This window comes from Silurus meridionalis, chromosome 17 (assembly GCF_014805685.1).
Source record: "Silurus meridionalis isolate SWU-2019-XX chromosome 17, ASM1480568v1, whole genome shotgun sequence".
Lineage (NCBI taxonomy): Eukaryota > Metazoa > Chordata > Actinopteri > Siluriformes > Siluridae > Silurus > Silurus meridionalis.
Genome location: NC_060900.1, coordinates 17595010 through 17616259, shown reverse-complemented (window position 1 = coordinate 17616259; position 21250 = coordinate 17595010). Strand labels below are relative to the sequence as shown.

Genomic DNA, 21250 nt, shown 5'->3' with positions numbered 1-21250 from the left:
AGAATATTGCCAGCTAACATCTGTTAGGAATTCAGACTTTTCACAGTGTCCATAGAATCCACCTCACTGATACATTTAACTCATGTTTGAGGAACTACATAATTTAAAAAAAAATGCATGTATTTTTTATGTATTTACCAACGATTAATTTTTTTTTTTTTTTTTTTTTTTTTGCTTACAGACATTTTGCTGTACTAAAGGTTTTAACCTTACATTCTATATACAGTTACATGCTGTCAGCTGTGGAATTCACAGGACAAGTGTCTAGATAACGATAATGCAAGTATTTTAAGACACTTATCTACAAAATTAAACAGTATTCATGTGCAGAAGCAACAAGGTAGGTGGAAATAGAATTGCTAGAACTAGGTATATAAGGTGCAAATGTTGATCAGCTACAGTACATTCACCATGAAGCTCTTGATCTTGGCTCTGTTCGTTGTTGGTGGTAAGAGAAACATTGGTTTCAAACTGAGCAAATTCTTGATATTTCTTAAATATTGTTTTAATTGTTATATAATTGCAACTAATGTTGAGGAACATTTCTGAAATAAGTTACATCCTGTTATCACATACACAATAGCAGCTACACATTTATAAAGTTAGCAGCACTCGTGCTGATCAAAGCTGATGTAATAGAAAATTTTACCTTCTGATTCAACATGACTGTTGTAAAATAAAAAATATATCTGAAATAGGGCATGAGATAATTATTTTACCACCCTCATTATATTAAAATCAATACTGAAAGAATTAATTATTAAGAAGATAATGTGAAACAATTTCACAAATAATTAAGGATTGGGTTAGGGTTAGGCGTTAGTGTGAGTGCGTAGATGATTGTGGGTGCATTTCATATACATTGTGTGTGATTCCCCAGCCTATGCATGTGGGCGTCCCACCTTTCCACCCATTGTGAACAGGGTGGTTGGTGGTGATGATGTTAGAGCCAACAGCTGGCCATGGCAGGTACTGTGCACATTTACATCAAATTTTCATTACATTTTAGCATATATTGTGTATTGGGGAACTGATTAGAAACATTGATATATAAAATATTATATATTGATTGTCTGGGTAACCAGTAAACATTTGCTAATTGAGTCTTAAATTTGTAGATCTCACTTAAATACAAGAGTGGCTCTAGCTATTACCACACATGTGGAGGAACCCTGATTGCTGACCAGTGGGTTCTTACTGCAGCTCACTGCATTGGGTAAAAGATTGCTTTTATTTCCTTATGCTGTACTTCATTAAGAGAAGCAAGTTTTCTAATAACAAACAGGGCTGATATTATGTCTCAAAATGCATGACACTAAATTATAAAATATACTAAATTCAATATGAAAGCAGATATACAAAACCTTACTAAACTTGATGCATTTGGTCCAGTAGCAGTCGAACCTACAGAGTGTATATGGGCAAACACAGCCTCAACACTGAAAATGAAAAAGGCTCAATTGAAATGGATGTTGAGAAGATCTTTGTTCATGAACAGTGGGACTCTCAGAGAATCAGGTTAGATTCTTGAATTAGTTTCAGTAATGCATATGTCATTGGTATATTAAGGCATCTTTATCTTGTCTACTTTTTATGTCTACTCATTCCTCAGAAATGACATTGCCTTGATCAAGCTAAAGAGCCGTGTGCAGATTTCTGACAGCATCATGCCTGCCTGTCTGCCTGAGAACGGACTGGTTCTTCCTGGTGAAACCCCCTGCTATGTCACTGGCTGGGGTCGCCTCTGGAGTGAGAAACATTTAATCTCTGTAGAATTTCATCTTTTGCTAATACTTTTGATAAGTTCTTTAAACATTAGAATAAAACATCTTAAAAACAATATTTTGTAATCTTACATTGAATGCTTGTCTATTTCTCATTCTTTTTCCTTTACCAGCTGGAGGTCCCATTGCAGATATCTTGCAGCAGGCTCTGCTCCCCATCGTCAGTCATGCTACCTGCAGTAAGCCTGACTGGTGGAGCAATCTGGTCACTGAGAAAATGGTGTGTGCTGGAGGAGATGGTCAGCTTGCTAGCTGCAATGTAAGTTCATTGCTTTATGCATTGCATTATAACACTTACATATTTACCCATAAACTGAGATGGACCCCTCTGTACACCACCACAATTTTAAGCCTCATAAGGATATAATATTTTTCAACTAAAAAAAAAGAAAAGAATTTGGATAAATGTAAAACTGTAATTTATTTAAACATATTGATTTGGCCTACACATTAATTTTGTCAATTCATCACTTATATGCAAGTCAATTTAACACCTTTAGATTATTTGGCATATGCTATATTTTAAAGCAACTCAGATTTGAATCCAGACGTGTTTGAACGAGCAAACAGTGACATGCGGCAGCAATTATCTTTGCTGTATGTTTCAATTGTTGCATAGAAATAAGTGTAAGATAGTTGTTGGAATTGGAGGAAAATATAAATTAGACAAGTAAGTTGTACAATACAATGAAAAAAAAAACGGAAAGTATTTTCTTGTGACTGAGAGATTTCTATGAGATAGTTTAAACCTTGATCCCTCGCAATCAGAAGCAACACTGTATAATAATCTCCTTGGCTGGTAACAGTACAGTAAACGGAAACACACCTAAACATGCACATTTACACATATGTTATTCTACAACTGCTTGAACAGACATACTTGTAATTATCTTGTACAGGGAGACTCTGGTGGTCCTCTGAACTGTCAGAGATCTGATGGTGCCTGGTTTGTTCATGGTGTGGTAAGCTTTGGCTCCAGCATGGGCTGCAACTACTACAAGAAGCCTTCCGTTTTCACCCTTGTCTCTGCTTACATCCCCTGGATCAACAATGTAAGTGCAACGACATCTTATACATTTACATTTTATACACTAGTCTTCTATCACTTACCAACATTACATACACTTTTAGATGTGTGTTAATGTGCATGCTGAGCAGATCTGTGTATTATCTGCTGTTTATTTCAGTGCTTAATTCCAAATGGTAATTGATTTGTTCTCTTTTCTAGGTAATGACCACAAACTAAACTGGTGTGCATCATGAACAAATACAAACATTGAATCAATAAAGAAGATTATTCACATTACTTGTCTTCTGTCTTCAGTTTTTCCACAATTGATTATTACAGCATGTACATATCAAAATCAATCACCACTATATCTAAACTATATGCAGTCAAACTCTAATGGTAGCCCAAAAATAAAGTAAAGTTTGTTTCAGAATGTAAATGCTTAAAGCATTATGCTATCCTACAATATTGAACTGATTGTGTGGTCTAGTAATAGTTGCAATGGCTTTTAAGAGGCTTAATAATTAAATACTCAGACACTGCTGACCAGCTTTTCATTACTACTTTTCTCCTCCTTATTTTCTTTCCTTTTGACTCAAGAGGCTACAGCTGCCTCGAGTTCAACTCAATTACAAGTCAACCTTTTCTTTTTTTGAAACAAATAATATTTTATATCTTCATATAAAACAAATAAAATAGTTTTAAATACAAAAATGTTATTATATTAAATTAAAAAGAAGTCAGACTATTTACCATACTGTTATGATTTATTAAAATAACTAACTAGACAAACAAACAAATAAAAAGACTGAAAACAACAATTACAATACATTGAAAGTAAAGAAAGTATTTGAATGCATATAAACATGAGGGGTGTGTGTGTGTCTGTGTGTGTGTGTGTGTATATATATATATATATATATATATATATATATATATATATATATATATATATATATATATATATATATATAAACAATTTTGTATGAAAATGAAACAATCATCATTATAAATGTTGTAATTCAAACAGTTTTCTCAGTGTATCAGTATAAACAACTAAATCTAATAGATATAGAGGAAAATATAGAGGAATTTTGCATGCAGCACAGCCTAAAACTGTGTGCTGCCATACTATGATGTATTATGATATAACATGATATATTGTATTGTGATGTATATCATGATATTATAATGTAGTATATCATGATATGATGTATAATGTTGTAAATGGTGTATTTTTATGTATTATAACATGTTATTATGTATTGGGATGTACATTATGAATTTTGATGTATTATACCAGTAAAAGTATTTATGCTGCAGTCTCACTCCAAAGAATCCTTATACTTTTGTACTCTTCAGGATGTGGGAATTGTTGAACGCGAATCACTGTGCTGTGTTAGGCTTCATTTAACCATTACTGTACACCTGTCGGCGTGTTTAACAGTGTTCCAGTGGATGTACTGCGCCCCTAGTGGTCTACTGTTGTAAGTATGCTGGGTACCGCTATGGGCGTATTCAAGCTACGGTGGGCGGGGTTTTAATAACAGTGTTGCCATGACGACAGTATACACTTCACCTCGATTCCCCCAGGTTTCAGACAGTGGAGATATTTAAACTGTTCTTGTTTTCACTGAGGGAATTCTATGCTGATATAAGATGACCTAAATCTAACAGTGTTGAAGTGTATTCTCTGTTTATTGTGAGGAAGAGCTTCATAAAATGAGAGGATATCTTAAAACTTTAAACTGGATGTTTAAACTTCAGCCCAAGAGCACTACGGTGGGAAGACACAGGGATTCAGATCTCTGCCTCCAGGTAACACTGATCAACTTTCGTTTTTGCTAATATTTCATACACCGTGTATAACATTATGGACGGTGAAATAACAGTGAATAACACTGATTATCTTGGTAGTGGGTGGGATATATTAGGCAGCACGTGAACATTTTGCCCTTAAAGTTGCTGTGTTAGATGCAGGAAAAATGGGCAAGTAAGGATTTGAGCGAGTTTGACAAGAGCTAAATTGTGATGGCTGGACGACTGGGTCAGATCATCTTCAAAACTACAGCTCTTGTGGTCTATTCGGTGTATTCCGTGTGGTCCGATCCAACAGATGAGCTCCTGTAGCTCAAGTTGCTGAATAAGTTAATGCTGTTAATGCTCGACGTGTCAGGACTGTTTTGGCAGTAACATTGTTTGCTGTTGAGATATAAGTGCAGCTCATTGCAGGTCCAGTCTCCCCTGAGAGGGACAATATTATTATTATTATTATTATTATTATTATTATTATTATACAATACAGTTTTTAGGCAGGTGTGGGGAAATGCTGTAAAGTAAAAATGCTTTCAAAAATAGATATTGTAATTCTTTATTTTTGATTAATTTACAAAAACCAAAATGAGCAAACTGATTTTTTTTTCTATTATTAAAAAAATATTTGGTGTGACCACTGTTTGGATTTCGATTCTTAGACTTGTACTTTGTACACTTGTACAAATTTAAGGATTTTATAACCAGCAGGTGCTAATGATCATCAATTTCATATTTAGGTTGAAACACAGTCGTTAACTGAAACATAAAAAGCTGTGTAGAAGGCTTAAACAAACAGCCAAAATCTGCTAAAATCTGTTGTGGAAGAAGGTTTCATGTCACAAGTCATACACGAATGCATGTCTGAGCACAGCAACAAGACACACCTCCGACATCAAAACAAAGCTAAGCGACTCAACTATGCACAAAAACATAGGAACTTGGATGCAGAGAAATTGCAGCATCTGCACAGGTTTCTTCTTCTTCTTCTTCTTTCGGCTCTGCCTATTTGGGGTCGCCACAGCGGATCATCTGTCTCCATACCCCTCTGTCTCCTTAGTATGATCAGGTTTAATGAGTTAAAACCCGAAATATTTAGCTGTAGCAAAAACCAAGTTATTTGCTGGAGAACGGTACAATAATGAATATCTAAAGTCAACAGTGAAGCAAGGTGGAGGTTTTCGCAAGTTGAAGTTGTGACTTCTTCTCTGCAAATAAAGTTGGAGATTAGTCAGAATTGATGGTGTGCCCAATGCTCAGAAATAGAGGCAGATATTTATCCATTATGCAATAATGCAATGCTGTCAATTCCAATAAGAACTATCTATAGCTTAGAGAACAACAAGGAGTACGGAAAATAATAATTTTGGCCCCCACAAAGTCCTGATCGGAATGTCATTGAGTCTGTCTGAAACTACATGAAGAACAGCAGGATTTGAGGGTTGCTACCATGTTTTGGGAGAAATCAGAGAACTTATGAGAACTTTTAGATAAGCAAAAGAAATTCAGCTTGGCTTAAAAAATGTCACTATTCAATAATATTTATAGTAATAGTCATTATGGAATGAAAGGAAATTGCAGTCAAGAAGAATTCTCATAGTCAAGATATTTAAGCCCAAATCCAGGTTCCCCTTTGCTGTTAATGTATCTTAATCACATATGAGCTTTTAAATTTGAGCTATTGAGATAATTTAAGATATTAAGATTGAATATACAATTAAATCAATATGTATATTTGTGTGGTAACTCAAAGCTTGTTATGTCATTTAGATGTCATTCTAATCAGGTTAAAAGTTTAATTTGTATTTAACAATAGACATTGTCCCAAAGCATCTTTACAGAGATAGTTTTATAACATATGAATTTATAAGTTAGTGCCTACAAGTTTATCCCTGATAAGTTTATTGTTAATAAAAGTTGTTGTGTTATTATGCTTTATTGTAATTGGCACTGATTATTTTAAGAACATTTGTTTTATGATTCTTTTAAAATATATTTCTAAAACATCATCACAAAAAAGGTAAAACTTATTCATTATTTTATAGATTTTCCATCATGAATATAAATAATGGAATAAAAAACTTTTTTAAGAATATTGTGAGGTCTGACTTTGTCCTATTCTTTTACTCCTATAGAATGGCGGTGTGGATGAACACCATGCTACTATTGAATGGAATGAGATAAAGCATTGCTATGTTCTTACTGACCTAAACTCTGCCCATGGCACTTATGTCAATGACTGTCAAATACACAATGCAACAGTGTGTCTTACACCAGGAGATGAGTTACACTTTGGCTACGGAGGTTCAGCCTACAAGCTCTTAGTGGATCCTGCAGTTCCAGTAAGAAATATTTAAACACATCGTGAAGAGCATTTTGTATAGAAATATTCTTGCTGCATTGTTATTCTAATCATCAAATACCAAGCCTGATATTTGAGTTATGTGATCATACCAAGTAGGTTGTCTCAAAGTTAGTTATAAACAGTATTTCGTGTTTTCTTCCATTTGCTGAAACTTGTTTCCCTTCTTATAATGTTACCATACGGTCCTTATGGTGTTTTATTTTATATTCACTCAGCTCCCAGTTCTGCCTAACCAGTCTAACGGTTCTCCAGCTGGAGTAAGAAATCATGCTGTGCCTTCTTCTGCTACTCCCCGTCCTCCTTGCAAACCTCGGCCTGCAAGTGTAGGACCTAAACGTAGCAGTTTGGGCACAAATGTGTCAGAGTGCACTGTCTCGTCTCATAGACCAGGTAGTTCTATTCTACTGTATTAAAATCTTTCTTATCATTACTACAATTTCCAAAAAAATATTTATTTTGGGTAATAAATGAAAAGGATTAATTGTACCAGTAATAAATGTTAATTATAATGTCAGTAATCAATTACTTTTAATTGCCCTAGGAAGTGGGCCCAGCAGCATAGGAAAAGGTCTTATTTTTAAAAATGCAAGCTGTCAAAACATGCAGGACTTATTACACGACAAGGTTGGTATAAATCCAGTGTTTTTCATTTTAAATTATAATGTGTTTACCACATCTGTCACACATATAAACACAAGAAAGAAATAGAGAAAAATAAAGAAAAGAAAAGAAAGAAAGAAAGAAAGAAAGAAAGAAAGAAAGAAAGAAAGAAAGAAAGAAAGAAAGAAAGAAAGAAAGAAAGAAAGAAAGAAAGATAGGTGCTTGTGCTAGTCACATGCACTTTTACAGCACAGTGAAAATCTTTATTCGCATATACCAGCAAGGTCCTTGCTCGAGGGTGTGTCACCTTGGCAATACTGGGTCTTGAATCCCCAGCCTTCTAAACATGAACCCAGAGCTTAGCCTCTGAGCTACCACCTCCCCCGAGGCTCTGAGAAAATAAGGCAAAATCTGCTTATTCAAAACTCATGGCCAATGTATTGTGGATACCTGACAGTACCATCTATATGTACTTTTAAACATCCAGTTCCATATTTTTACCCTTTGATGTTATGGAGAGGCTTTACACTAGGATTGTAGGACCACATTTTGGAACTATGGCTGGGAAAATTTCTAACATTAGTTCCTGCCCGATGAAGGCCTGTGATGCAGTCAGCATTCAATTTCATCTCCATGATGATGCTTTGTAGGCCTTTGACATTCACCTGCTTCAGACAAAAGCTTGCCAAGGCTCATGTGTGGCACATCAGGTAGCATCACGTCACATCATTTGTGATGATTGTGACACATTTAAAACTACTGCCATTGACTTCTAACAATTGCAAATTCAACAAAAGTTTACTTGCTTGTAGACATTTGACATTTAATTGACTTACCTTCTGCTATTATAAACTTTTCATAAATGTATGCCCATGCGTGGAATGTATGGAACCTGCAGACTTGAACTTTTCGAGAACTGGCTGTGTTCAAGATTGTCTAATGCTTTTCTCAAGGCTCCTGTTTTCTGTATTTTACTAAACTGTATAATGAAATGATTTTACCTTATGTGTTCCAAGAAATCCGCTCTCACCTAGAAGGGAATAGATTTCCCTTTGAGTCTGGTTTATCTTAAACATTCATGTTGTCTCAGGGAGGTTTCCTAAATATCACCACTGCCTGATAAATAATTTCAAAATTGTATACATTTTTATCTAGATTTCTATGAAACTCTTGTTCTAGGAAGAATGCTGGGCAAGGTGTAAGGAGGAACAGAGTGGTGTGCTGGGGTCTCAGAGTGAAGTTTATAGGAAGGAGTGTATGATCTCAGCCTTGAAGGAGGAGGTGTCAGCACTCCGGCTACAGCTCTCTCAGAACAACCAGAATGACCCAGACATCAAATATAAGCTGCACAACCTAGCCAGAGACATCCAGGAAAAAAAAGAAGAGATCCAACAGCTAAAGGAGCAGGTAGGGCTTTAAGTGTCAATACTGGTATTTAAGGCTGTCTCTCTCCTTACTCCATATAGAACAACATCTACTGGTTAAATACTTGCTATATTTTTGTTTCAGCTAAACTGTAACTGCAATGTCTGGTCTATGTTTAGATGATGGAGATGAGTGCAAGAACTGGTGAACTAAATAACCAGGCAGTAGCAGAGAGAGATCATAGAATCAGCAATCTCCAAAAACAGCTTGAGAAGCTGAAGAGTGAAAGCAGAGAATCAACAGGTAGAAACACTGAGCATAGTTTCCTTTAACATTACTTTTAACAAATATTACAAACATAACCTGATGATCACAAGATGTCTTAAATCCATCTTTCAGACAATTTTGGAATCATTTCTAGAGCAAAATTATTTTTTTTTGCACATTGAGTTCAAGTTCAAGTGACTCTTAAATCTAGTCACAAGTCAAATAAAAAAATTATATCTAAAGCAAGCCAACGTGAAGTCCTAATTTTTTTACAAATATAAATAAAATATTCAGACTCAGTTTTTAAGATTAAGGCTAAAAATCTCTTTCAATATCCTTCAAGATCATTTTAAGTAAACACAAGTCACGGTACTTGACTTTTCCAGCACAGATCAACAGTGTGCAAAAGGATCTGTTGGCTCGGGAGAAACAGGCATTAAAACTGGCTGCTGAGGTCGACAGTCTCAGAAAAGAAGCAAGACACAAGGATGCTCAGCTTAGTAACATGGCAAATAAGGTCCAACATCATTTTCTCCTTGCTTCTGGTATTTAGTTCCCAATGATTTTAAAACAGAACATTATTATATAAATGTGGATTATTCTCCCCTAGCTGTCAAAGCTGAAAGAGATTGAAAAGCACCAGGAGGAGTTTCTTGCCAGGGAAAAAGAGGTGGAATCCCTCAGAAAGGTGAACATTCATGATCTTATGTACCATTTAGACTATAATTGTACCCTTTTGCTTAAAAGGTAAATGATCTGTACTTTCATGCAGACTGTGGAGCAGATGGATATGACTCTGAGAGAGAAACACAAAGAAATGAATCAGCAAAATGCGGAAAGAGACTTACTCAAACGTAGACTGGACCAAAAGACACAGGTCAGACCAAACAGTTTTGATTCTTATATTTATAACAGAGCAGCACTGTGGCACAGAGGGTAAAACGAATATCCTCTTACTGCTTCAAGGTCACCTATTTAATCATGAGCTTGTGTTGCTGTCTGTGTGAAGTTTTCACATGTTCTCCCTATATCTGGTTTTGGTGTGATCTTTCTTTTTCTCACCTCCTATAAACATTCAATGTGTGTGTGTGTGTGTGTGTGTGTGTGTGTGTGTGTGTAGTCACCTTGATTGATTTTACATTAATGGTACCCCATTATTTTTAAGCACTGTGTAGTATTGTGTGAGCACTAAACCTCAGTTTGAATATACAAATTGTGGGTATGTCAAAGTACAGTATTTTGATACATTTAATGCAAAAGCACCCATTTTGAAAAAACACATTTTATGCCTTCAGTTTGCATGCACTGTATTCTCTTCATAAAATCTAACACGTGCGTTTGTATGTTGGGATTTAGGAGCAGAGTACTCTACAGTTTGAGATGAGCAAACTGAAGCAGCAGCAGCAGCAAACACTCCAGAGAGAACAAAAAGCTCAATCAGAACTAAGACACACACAAACAAGGGTGCGGGATCATTTATTTATTTGGAAAACTTTGTAAAGGTAGCATGCATGCAGTAGCATTTCATAAACTCTAAATTTGCTTTCAGCTTGAGAACATTCGCAGTCAGATCATGAAACATGTCCTTGTTACGTCAGAAACAGTTTCAGAGCAAGAGGTAATGTAAAAAGTCGTTCTAATTACAGCCAAAATGATCAGTCTGTTAAATAACTCCTCAATTCATCAGTCCATTAATTTCTGAATATATTCATTTGTTAGCCAGTTACACATTTAGCTCAGATGAACAAAGTGAACAAATTTGGTCTTCTTTTTCTAGTTATTAGATCTTTTGTCAGAGTTAAGAAAACAGAAGGACATGAATAACTCCCGCGTGGAGGAACTAGAGCAAAAGCTAGAAGAACGCAATGTGAACCAGAGGGTGGTTGAAGAAGATACTGAGAAACTCAAGGCCAGACTTGCTGAATTTCAGGTATTGTTATAATAATAATAATAATAATAATAATAATAATAATAATAATAATAATAATCATCTAGTTAACAGTAATACTTTTACACTAAATATGACACTTAGATTATTATTTATTAATTTATTAATTAATTTATTAATGTATTAATTAATGTATTAATTAATTAATGAATTTATTTATAAGAAGCTTGTATCTTGTAGCCAGAAGCTGATAAAAGAGTTGCGTTCAGATCAGTCATAGTTTTTGATATTCTATGATATCAGACACAAATTCCATTCCATTTTAGGCTTTTAAATCTGCTCTTGTTTTTGTATAACTATTGCACTTGACCTATGTTTACTCTTAAATATATTTATATTTTTAGAATTTAATGTTATTAAAATGTTTACTAAATTTTTTACTATTTACTAATTGCTATGGAACAGTAATTGAGACCGTAATGGATATACAGTTTTTGATCTCTTTTTTCTTTTGGCTTGTCATAGACTAATGTACAAAATGTATACTTGTTGGATGCCATGCAGAGGCAAATATCTGCTCTCCAAAATGAAAATGTGTGTCCTGCAGTCAGTTGGGTTCAGGCACACACACTTTCTATAGTGAGCACTCTACATACACTCCTCGAAGACACAGCAGATGCAATGCTGGCAATGGGAGTTGAGGTGTCAGAGAAGACTGGAGGTAAGGGATCATGCAAATGTGAGCCACAAACAAAAAAATACAATTAGAAATCATGACAAGGCAGTTAAAACAGTGCATGTGTTTACTTGCTGTTGTAGGAGTCTTGGGTGCTGTAAAAACTTTGTGCCAACAGTACAAGGAGGCCCAACTAAAGCTCAGGAGATTACAGGTCCGAATTTATACTTTTATTGTGTAGATTTAAACATTGCACCACAGTGGATCTATGTAGTTTCTACACATTTTCTTTTTACATTTTCTGGGGGTGATATTATATCATCAAATATATATATATAAAATTATTTTTAAACTGTAATCCTTTTTACAATACCCTGGTTATGTTTTATGGTGCAGGCTAAGGAAAAACCAGCAAAGTTGGAGGACACCGTGAAACTGCAGCTGGAGAAAATAAGCTCTGATCTGGATGCAGCCAATAAAACTGAAGTAAGTCAAAACTACATTATACCTTGTGATAAATAAGAAATTGAACTGTATATTGATTAAATGTTATTTAATGCAATAAATAGTGTTATGTAAGAGTCTCAATGTAAAGCATTAACATTTATGTTATGCTGGACATCCTCTAGCTCATATACCTTTTGTAAAACATCTCAATTTCAGGCTGTTTTACATTCCGAAATTGAGACTCTGGAGTTGAAGTGGCATGCCAAGTTGGAGGTAGCAGAGAAAATAGAAATAGAACTGAGGGAGAAAGTTGGAGAATTAGAGCTGCAAAAGGAGCAGTGGAGAGAGAAAGCAAAGGAGGGGGAGGTAAGAGAAGATGAATGGAGAATAAGAGTAAAGGAGGCCTTGCAGAGAGGAACAGAGGAAGAGAGAGAAAGATACAAAGTGGAGATTGAGGAATACAGAGAACAGGTACAGTGTTTTGCATTTGTTGCAGATTTGGAATACTATAAATCCTTTTGGTATTGTATATGCTTATGTTTTACATGTGTGGAAGGTAGTTTAAAATAACTTGATAAACTGCAATAAGGTGCGGCAACATGCTCACACTATCGTTGCCTTGGAGGAACAAATGAGCTCAGCAAAGCAGAAAGCGAGAGAGATGCAGGAACAGAGAGATTCAGTAACACAACAGCTTAAAGGTAAGAAGTGCCCATGATACACTGTGCACAGCATTTAATACTTTTACATACGATTACATACTTTTTAATCACAGAAAATGTATAAATGCTAGAAATAGCATATATTTGATTGCATATAAACAACCAAATAATTTTTGTACCCTGTCTGCTAACATACACAAGCATCTTGTTTTCCCATCACTGATCAGATCAAACAAAACAGTAGATAGAAGTTTACCTGAACCTGAAGAACCTGAAGTTTATAGTAAAATATTATACAATGACCAAATTTGGCCGAAATTTGCATCTATGTGTTGTGAAACCAATTGTTGGGAGATAAGACCTCAAACTATTACTGTGCCTAAGCATGCTGTTGTATTAATTGTCAAATTAACCGTAAGGAATTGGACTCTTCTGTATGAAAAAAAATGTCTCATATAAATGTTCTATAGAGGTGCTTGATAAGAAGGAGGATGTCAAACCCTGTGAGTCTTTAATGCAACCAGAAGAGCTACAGCAGCTAAAACAGACTGTAACATCCCTCAGGTAAAATAAAACCAGCAATACAGTAGAACATTTCAAATAGACATTCACACCACAATGTCTCTATTATTTATCCTTTGTATGTTTGAAACTAGTGTCTAAAAATCTAACGCTACTTTGATTTAGAGTAAAAGTGTATAAATCATTGTGTAAGAGGATAAATATCAGTGGTTCCAAGAGAACATCTAAATAGTAAATCAATACACAAAAGCTGGAGTTACCTTAAAAACTGGGTCTATATAATAAATTATTTTAGATTGAGAAATGTTGTATCTTTGAATTAGCAGTATACCCTTTGTATGTTTTAATCTTGCAGATTGTCTCACTGGTATGGTATTAAGTTTTAAATCATTTTCATCCATCATTACTAACCACTTTATCTTAATCAAGCGAATGATCACTGATCCCAGGAATGATGTGGGCATCTGGCATGTTTTCATGCTTTTTCAGTGAAGGGCACTATGCACACACATTTACCCACTCATTCAAACCTTGGGACAGTATTGCATAGCCAGTGAAATGTAGGAGGAAACCATAGGAGACAAACATGTGCAAAGACAATAACTTAAGCTCGGGTTCAAACTAGGAAACTAGGAGTTGTGATGAGGAAATGCTCGCTGATTAAATAAGAAGAGATTCATAGTATCTATTTGCATTTCTTCAGGGCATCACTTGAAGCTTCCCAACATGAAGTGGTCAGGCAAGGGGAGGTCATTACATCTCTCAGTTGTGACCTGGCCCATGCCCATGCTCAACTCTCTGACATCACAGGTATCTTACAATAATGCATAACTTGCTGCTAGATAGAGGCAGAAATGTGTACAGTGATGAATGACAGTGATGTCAAAATTGCTAAAATAGTTTAACAATTAATTGTTACACATCAGACCCAAATGATATCATACATACCAATTTTTAAGAGTCAAAAAGCTTTTGTCATTTCAAACATATATACTGTAGCTGACTCAGTAGACAGTAAAAAAGACAACATTTCTCCAGAATCTTGGTGCTAGATAAAACAACATAGAGTCTGTAGTCACCAAAGTAAGTTGTCCTAGCTACATAAAGTGCATCATGTGCAAACTAGTGCAAACAGTGCAAGATAAAAAAACAGTGCACCAGACAATACAAGAAAATTGTTTCAGTCACCAGTGTTTTTGTTAATGTATAGAGCAATTTTTGTGTATAGGAGAACTAAGCGAACAACAGAAAATTGAGTTGGAGGCACACAAAACTTTGGTAGTGGACCAGAGAATGCAGCTGAGTATGCTAACTGAGCTTCTCGAACAGAAAAAAGAAGAACTGAGGACAATGACAGAGAAATTGGGGTACAATGTGTATATATATATATATATATATATATATATATATATATATATATATATATATATATATGTGACATTCATCATAACTAATCATCCATAATGTTTTAAAGTAGTACCAATTGTACTAATTTTATGTTTCATCCCTGCAACTAGACAAGCAAAAGCAGATTTGAAAGAAAGGACTAAGGACACAGGCCTTATTCCTTTAACAACCCCATACTGTAAGGTAAGATATCCAGTATAACATGCAGAATAAGATTTAGTTTGAACCTCTTCTTCGACATGAGCTTAAACCATGACTTGTCATGCCAAGACCATGTTGTAACCCTAACATTAAAAGAATTCTCCATTGTCTGTCAGCCATATCTAAATCCTCCACATCTGTTGGTTGCTTACAGAAACCACAATTACAATAGGTATCTAAGAGTGGTTTTGTTGCAGCCAGTAAACATATTTTTGTAGGAATGTTTGTAGCTTTTTATAGATTTAGTTGAATTTCATGTGTATAAGGTTGTCATATTTTGATACATATGTATAAAACAAGGTTTTCAGCAAGTACAGTATTTTCACTTACGCACATATGTTTTCATCATATGTTTTCATATGTTTTTCATCTGCCAACTGCAATACAGTTTAACATTAAAAAAATCTTAATCTTAATCTCTATATATCAGCAAAATATGCTGATATATGAAAACAATCAAACATATTATATAAGTCTAGAATATTGTCAGTATATTGATTTGTGAATAATCCTAGTCTTATAATTATATAGAACTATAATACTAATGATAATTTTTCTAATAGGCTACAAATGTGCCCCTTGGCCTATTTTTTGTATTGCTTCCATTTTATTTGCATGCTTAAGTTTCAGTAAGTAACATAGTGGCATTGTGTTCACCACTATGTAATTAACTATTATTTAATCTCCCATTTAATTGACCTATAATGCGAGGTTGATCCTCAGTGAGTGATGTTAAGGGTTTTCTCTATTTGAAGTTTGATGAAACTGTTAGGCAATGCTATTCGAAGATTCAAAGTCAGAACTTTTTACAAAAATATATTTTACATGTATAACAGTTTCTACTTTATTTGTTTTTCAGGACGTGGGCATTATGGTGAGTCCCAAACATCAGCCTAATCAAGTGTCTAAATGCAAAGTTTGCCATCAAAAAGAGCTGATACATCAGGGCAAAGCAAACCTGAGTGCAATGAAAGAGAGAATCAGTGCTGCAGAGCGGAAGTGGCCTTACAGTGAGTTTCACTAGACCTTGTTGTTGACTGAACTGTTGGCCATACTTGTAGGGTACATTGTCATGTAGTCACTGTGTTGACTACTGTTGTGTGTTTGCAGAGGTATTGTCCCAGCAGAGGGAGCCACTGAAACAGAACCAAAAGAAACAAGCTCCAAAACAAAACTTCCTTCAGAGTGAGCCATTAAAACAAGACCAAAAGAAACAAGCTTCAAAACAAAACTTCCTTCAGAGTGAGACATTGGTGTGTATTTAGATGTACACAAGCAGATCTTATATGTTGTGTGTCTTTGTGTGTGTGTGTGTGTGTGTGTGTGTGTGTGTGTGTGTGTGTGTGTGCGCTGCCTTGGCTACATGCTGTAGAAGACTAATAAGTGTTGGTTTGCTTAATGCAGAGTGGCTTTGCTTTCCCTGAGGCCCTGAGTGAAGCAGCACTGGAACGCACAGCAAGGCTGGACTTGTCTGATGCTTTGGATCTAAGTGAGATGACAGTGAGTGCACTCCCTATCTTTCTCTGTTCTCTATGTGTGTGTGTGTGTGTGTGTGTGTGTGTGTGTGTGTGTGTGTGTGTGTGTGTGTGTGTGAGAGAGAGAGAGAGAGAGAGAGAGAGAAAGAGAAAGAAAGCCAATGCATTTCTCCTTGTTATTAACAAAGGTCACTTTTAACACAAATGACCTTTTCTATAATCTTTGCACTCTGTTTATGACCCTTCTGCATTTCCATTTGTCAGTTTGTATCTCTGTATCTCTTCTCAGTCTTATATGAATAACTGTTCAACGTGACATTTTCCCACCCCCCACACTGGTTTCAGTGTTCTGGGTTAGACAAACCAATGTGCAGTCTTGGTTAGTTCCCCTTTATAACTAGAATAAAAATAAGTGTCATACAGTCACTCTGAATATTTTATGACCTGTTAGAGTATACCAGTATAGACCAGAGCCACTTTTTACTGAAAACCCTGTATGACTAAGTATTTTACTCAATGCACTTTACATTAACTTATTTTATATATGCAGTGATTGTTTTTGACAAACTTTACAGAATTTTTATCTTTTGTCAAAATAAATCATACCTATGGTTGTCCAATTCTGGATGAAAATCAAGTCTAAACAAGTTATTCCACTGTAATATTGGGAAGAGGCCAATATTAATTATACTAATACATGACTTTTCTAAAATGTCATAAATGTACATCTATCATACACTATCTGAAACTCCCCTGAAACTGTTTACCCTTATTTTTTTTGTATGTGGATCTTTTTTTAATTGTTTGTATAGTATGTGGATCTGGCACGGTCTTTGTGTGAAGCTCTAGAGCTGAGCGAGTTGCAGCTTTCAGGATGTGTTCCATTGAAACACTTGCCACCAGAGGAGAGAGAGCACATGGCCTCCCTCAGACAACAAGACTTGAAACTGTTACGACGCCAACTGGCCATGCAGAACAACCTTGCCCAAAACAAAGCTCAGCTACTACAAGAGAGCCAGAGGGAGATACAAACACTCAGGTGCTCAAAACAATACAGATTCATACTTCAGATTAGATTTGATTATGCACAGAGGCTCAATGATCTACCCAAAAGTCACAAACTAAACATTTTAACAGAAGGGTACTAATAAGTAGTATACAAACTAATGCTTATGCAGCCTCTTTCCATCTCACTCCTCTAGGGACAGCCAGGCCGCTGCGCAGCAGTTACAGATTGAACTGAGTTCCGAGCTGGCTAAAATGAAATTAGAGACCAATACGCTACGCCAGGCCCTAGAGGACACACAGACCCAGCTACAGCATGGCACTAACCACAGGAAGAGAATGGTAGCTTATACAGCCCACACAATCACACACACTCAGTCACACATGCACACATACACACACACACACACACACACACGCACACACACACACACACACACACACACACACACACTTACAGAACAGGAAATTGTAGAATTAAATTTAAATAACTGCAGTATCTTCAATGTTGACATGTTGGAAAAAAGACCATCAAACAGTAAAACAGACAGAATACACATACATTCAGACAAGTAGATAATAATGATAGATAGATAGATAGATAGATAGATAGATAGATAGATAGATAGATAGATAGATAGATAGATAGATAGATGATAGATAGATAGATAGATAGATAGATAGATAGATAGATACAAACAAATCATGATTGCATGAAGAACTAGACAGAGGTTAAAAGTTAACATTTTAACAATAACATGCCCAAAACCACAAGCGTAGTACCTGCTCTCCAGACACACACTGCATTATACAGTCCACCAGAGCAAATCTTATAGGTTTCACTGGCTCTATATTTCACAGGCCCTACTGAGATGAAGAAGTCCTTGAGGAACAGGAAGTGTAGTCTGGCGCTGTGCCTGAAGGATTTTTACAATGCTTCGCTCTTTTGAACTCACAAGTGCACTGTTTTAGTAATGCCTGAAAAAATCTTTTTGAATAAAATGAATCATAGTCCTCAAAATATTTCACTGTGTTAGTTCTCATGAAAGACATACTTTTTCTGGAATCAGCATCTAATAATTTAATTCAGTGTTTTATATAACACTATTCTTTCTTTAAAATGTAACATTATACAGTGTATACAATATATGCTCTGTATATTTACTATAAGTTTTTGTGGAAAGACAAAGTAAAAGAGAAAAAACACTGAAGGTGTCTAAACATTAACATTAAAGTGCTGCAGTAAAATGAAAGAAACACTGGATGAAATGACAGTATGTTTACAGTATGTTTACAGTATGTTTACAGTATGTTTACAGTATGTTTATATATATATATATATATATATATATATATATATATATATATATATATATATATATATATATATATATATATATAGATAGATAGATAGATAGATAGATAGATAGATAGATAGATAGATAGATAGATAGATAGATAGACCATTTTTATTGAAAATATAAATAAATATAAGGCAAAATGGAAAGCATCAATGCAACGCAAAAATATTTTTTTAGCAATAAACATGTATTTTATTGATTATTTGGGACCTGATGCACCAGGTCTCAATTCGAGCACCAAAATGCTTAATGCACACATTTGGCAATTAAAACCGTCTGTGTGGAAACCGCAAAAGTTCCGTTCAGTGTCCTCATTTCCGTAATTTAAAACACAATAATTACTTTTAAACATTTGCAAGAATATTTTGACTTCATGCTTATTTGGAGTATTGTTTCAATAATAATAAACATGCATTTACATAAAGCATCCATATTTGTCGATGTCCATGTTAATTAGAGTATTCAAAGCTTGTAAAGTATTAATTTAAGGTACATTTAGAACAGATAACAATGTGCAATTAAGTTGCAGTTAAATATAAGCCCTAGTGTATATATATATATATATATATATATATATATATATATATATATATAATTATTATTTAATATAATAAAATAATAAACTAACAGAGTTTATCATATGCATCTACCATACTTGTGAACTTTTTAATTATTGAATATTAGATTATATTAATATCAGAATCCAAAACTGATGAAGGGCTACTCCTTCGTTTTGTAATGTTGCTTCTTTTCCAGGTTCTGAAAATGGAAAAAGTGGAAGAGAGGAGTAGAAGAATTGGGCATCATAACTGTATACCAGAGAATAACTTTGGCCGGGTAAGTTCACTGGGGCTCTCTGGATCTTTCCCTACAGAGCTCTACAGTATGTAACATAAATGATCTCATTCTTTTATGAATATGTTCTTTCAGTCTCTTGCCCATTTCCTCTTACAGTAATCCTTGTTATTCTCTGAACTGTCAGATGTTGTTAAGAACCGTCCAAAATCTGTGCTCAAAAAGGCTACACTGTATTTCCTATATAACATAAATTGTAACTATATATGGGAAAATTACCAAGAGAACATTGTTTCACTTCCTCCTCATTATGCTATGTGTGTGTTTCTTTATGATTTCTGTCACTGCCCACCACATCTCCTTTTGAACTACAATACACACACAGATAAAACACATTGAATAGATTTAGAGTCTGAGCTTATGATTGTGATCATCAATAGCTAAAGTCATAAATCCCTATGCTTTTCATAAATAATTAATCTAATGTATATCAAAAGCTGTGTGATACACTGAGCTGTGCTTGTAGCTGGAAATGTGAAGTGTGTTGTGTATGTGGGCTTGCATGATAAATCTAATGTGCACATTCCTTTCTATGCAGTGTGCTTCAGGCTATGCTGACTAGAGTGCCATTGTGCACATCTGCTGTTAAATTAATGGCTTTTTTTAACTGCACCCACAAAGTTGTGTTTTCCCTGATGTGATTTTTATGACTCTATATTCTCAGGCTTATAAACTCACTGACATTTTTCAATTCCTTATATACTTGGTCATGCTGTTCAATATAAAACCGTGTGTGTGACATGTTCACCAAGTGTTCATGCATTATTGGGGATGTCTGTACAGGTAGCAGTCATGAAGAGGTTGAGGAAGCAGGAGAGAAGACAGAAAGCAGAGGATGAGAAGGACATCTTGATGAATGGACACAAAGAACCGGAGAGCTGCAAAATGGCTGCAGGGGTGGTTAGTGTGCAAGAGCAACAAAAAAGCATTAAGCTCACTGAAGCTGACATTAGTTCAGGTTAGGTCCTTAACATGAATGACTTTTATATACTTTACTTTTCTTTTGGCTTCTCCCATTAGGGGTCGCCATAGCGGATCATCCGCATGTTTGATTTGGCACATGTTTTTACGCTGGATGCCCTTCCTAACGCAACCCTCCCCATTTATCCGGGCTTGGGACCGGCACTAAGAGTGGCTGGGGTTGGTTCCCTGACTGGGGATCGAACCCGGGCCGCAGCGGTGGGAGCGCCACATCCTAACCACTAGACCACCAAGGGACCTATGAATGACTTTTATATAAAGTTATATAAAAATGCACTTTAAAATGTATAAAGTAATTAGTTTGCCAAAGGAAATAGCTGTACCTCTAACAATATGCCAACATCATCATAAAATAAAGTGACAGGTAACAAGGTAGTGTGATGTGCCTCTTTGTAATGTTAATGAATTTTTCATTACATTGCATTCCAAAATTGTTTTTCCAAAGCAATTCACCGGCACACAATTTTTATTTAGAGAAAAAAAATTACATGTATGCTCCATTGATTTATTGTAATATTGTGAAAAATCTGCAAAATTATTTACAGTAATCAATGTACACCCATCAGGC

General features: G+C 35.2%; 2 protein-coding genes across 7 annotated transcripts; both read left to right on the top strand.

Moving 5' to 3' along the window:
* Positions 1-350: 350 nt before the first annotated feature.
* On the top strand, positions 351-3090 carry LOC124399937 (chymotrypsin-like elastase family member 2A). The gene is made up of 8 exons (XM_046871299.1): positions 351-448; positions 881-969; positions 1119-1216; positions 1396-1518; positions 1613-1749; positions 1898-2043; positions 2684-2836; positions 3013-3090. The coding sequence occupies exons 1-8, from the start codon at positions 385-387 to the stop codon at positions 3028-3030; spliced, it is 828 nt and encodes a 275-aa protein (XP_046727255.1). The 5' UTR covers positions 351-384; the 3' UTR covers positions 3031-3090.
* Positions 3091-4103: 1013 nt separating this feature from the next.
* Positions 4104-20776, top strand: fhad1 (forkhead-associated (FHA) phosphopeptide binding domain 1). 6 transcript variants are annotated; one of them, XM_046870431.1, is made up of 29 exons: positions 4104-4611; positions 6741-6947; positions 7186-7360; positions 7512-7594; positions 8750-8977; positions 9115-9238; positions 9589-9719; positions 9813-9890; positions 9975-10079; positions 10559-10666; positions 10752-10820; positions 10980-11132; positions 11616-11811; positions 11910-11980; positions 12163-12252; positions 12430-12684; positions 12803-12914; positions 13346-13439; positions 14101-14207; positions 14626-14764; positions 14915-14987; positions 15865-16015; positions 16116-16258; positions 16410-16505; positions 17293-17519; positions 17659-17827; positions 19603-19683; positions 20485-20601; positions 20722-20769. In XM_046870431.1, the coding sequence occupies exons 1-29, from the start codon at positions 4516-4518 to the stop codon at positions 20731-20733; spliced, it is 3690 nt and encodes a 1229-aa protein (XP_046726387.1). In that variant the 5' UTR covers positions 4104-4515; the 3' UTR covers positions 20734-20769. The 6 variants fall into 6 exon arrangements, with proteins under 6 accessions (XP_046726387.1, XP_046726388.1, XP_046726386.1 ...); XM_046870432.1 differs by having other exon boundaries at positions 16116-16200; positions 16409-16505; positions 20485-20776; XM_046870430.1 differs by having other exon boundaries at positions 17683-17827; positions 20485-20776.
* The last annotated feature ends 474 nt before the right edge of the window (positions 20777-21250 follow it).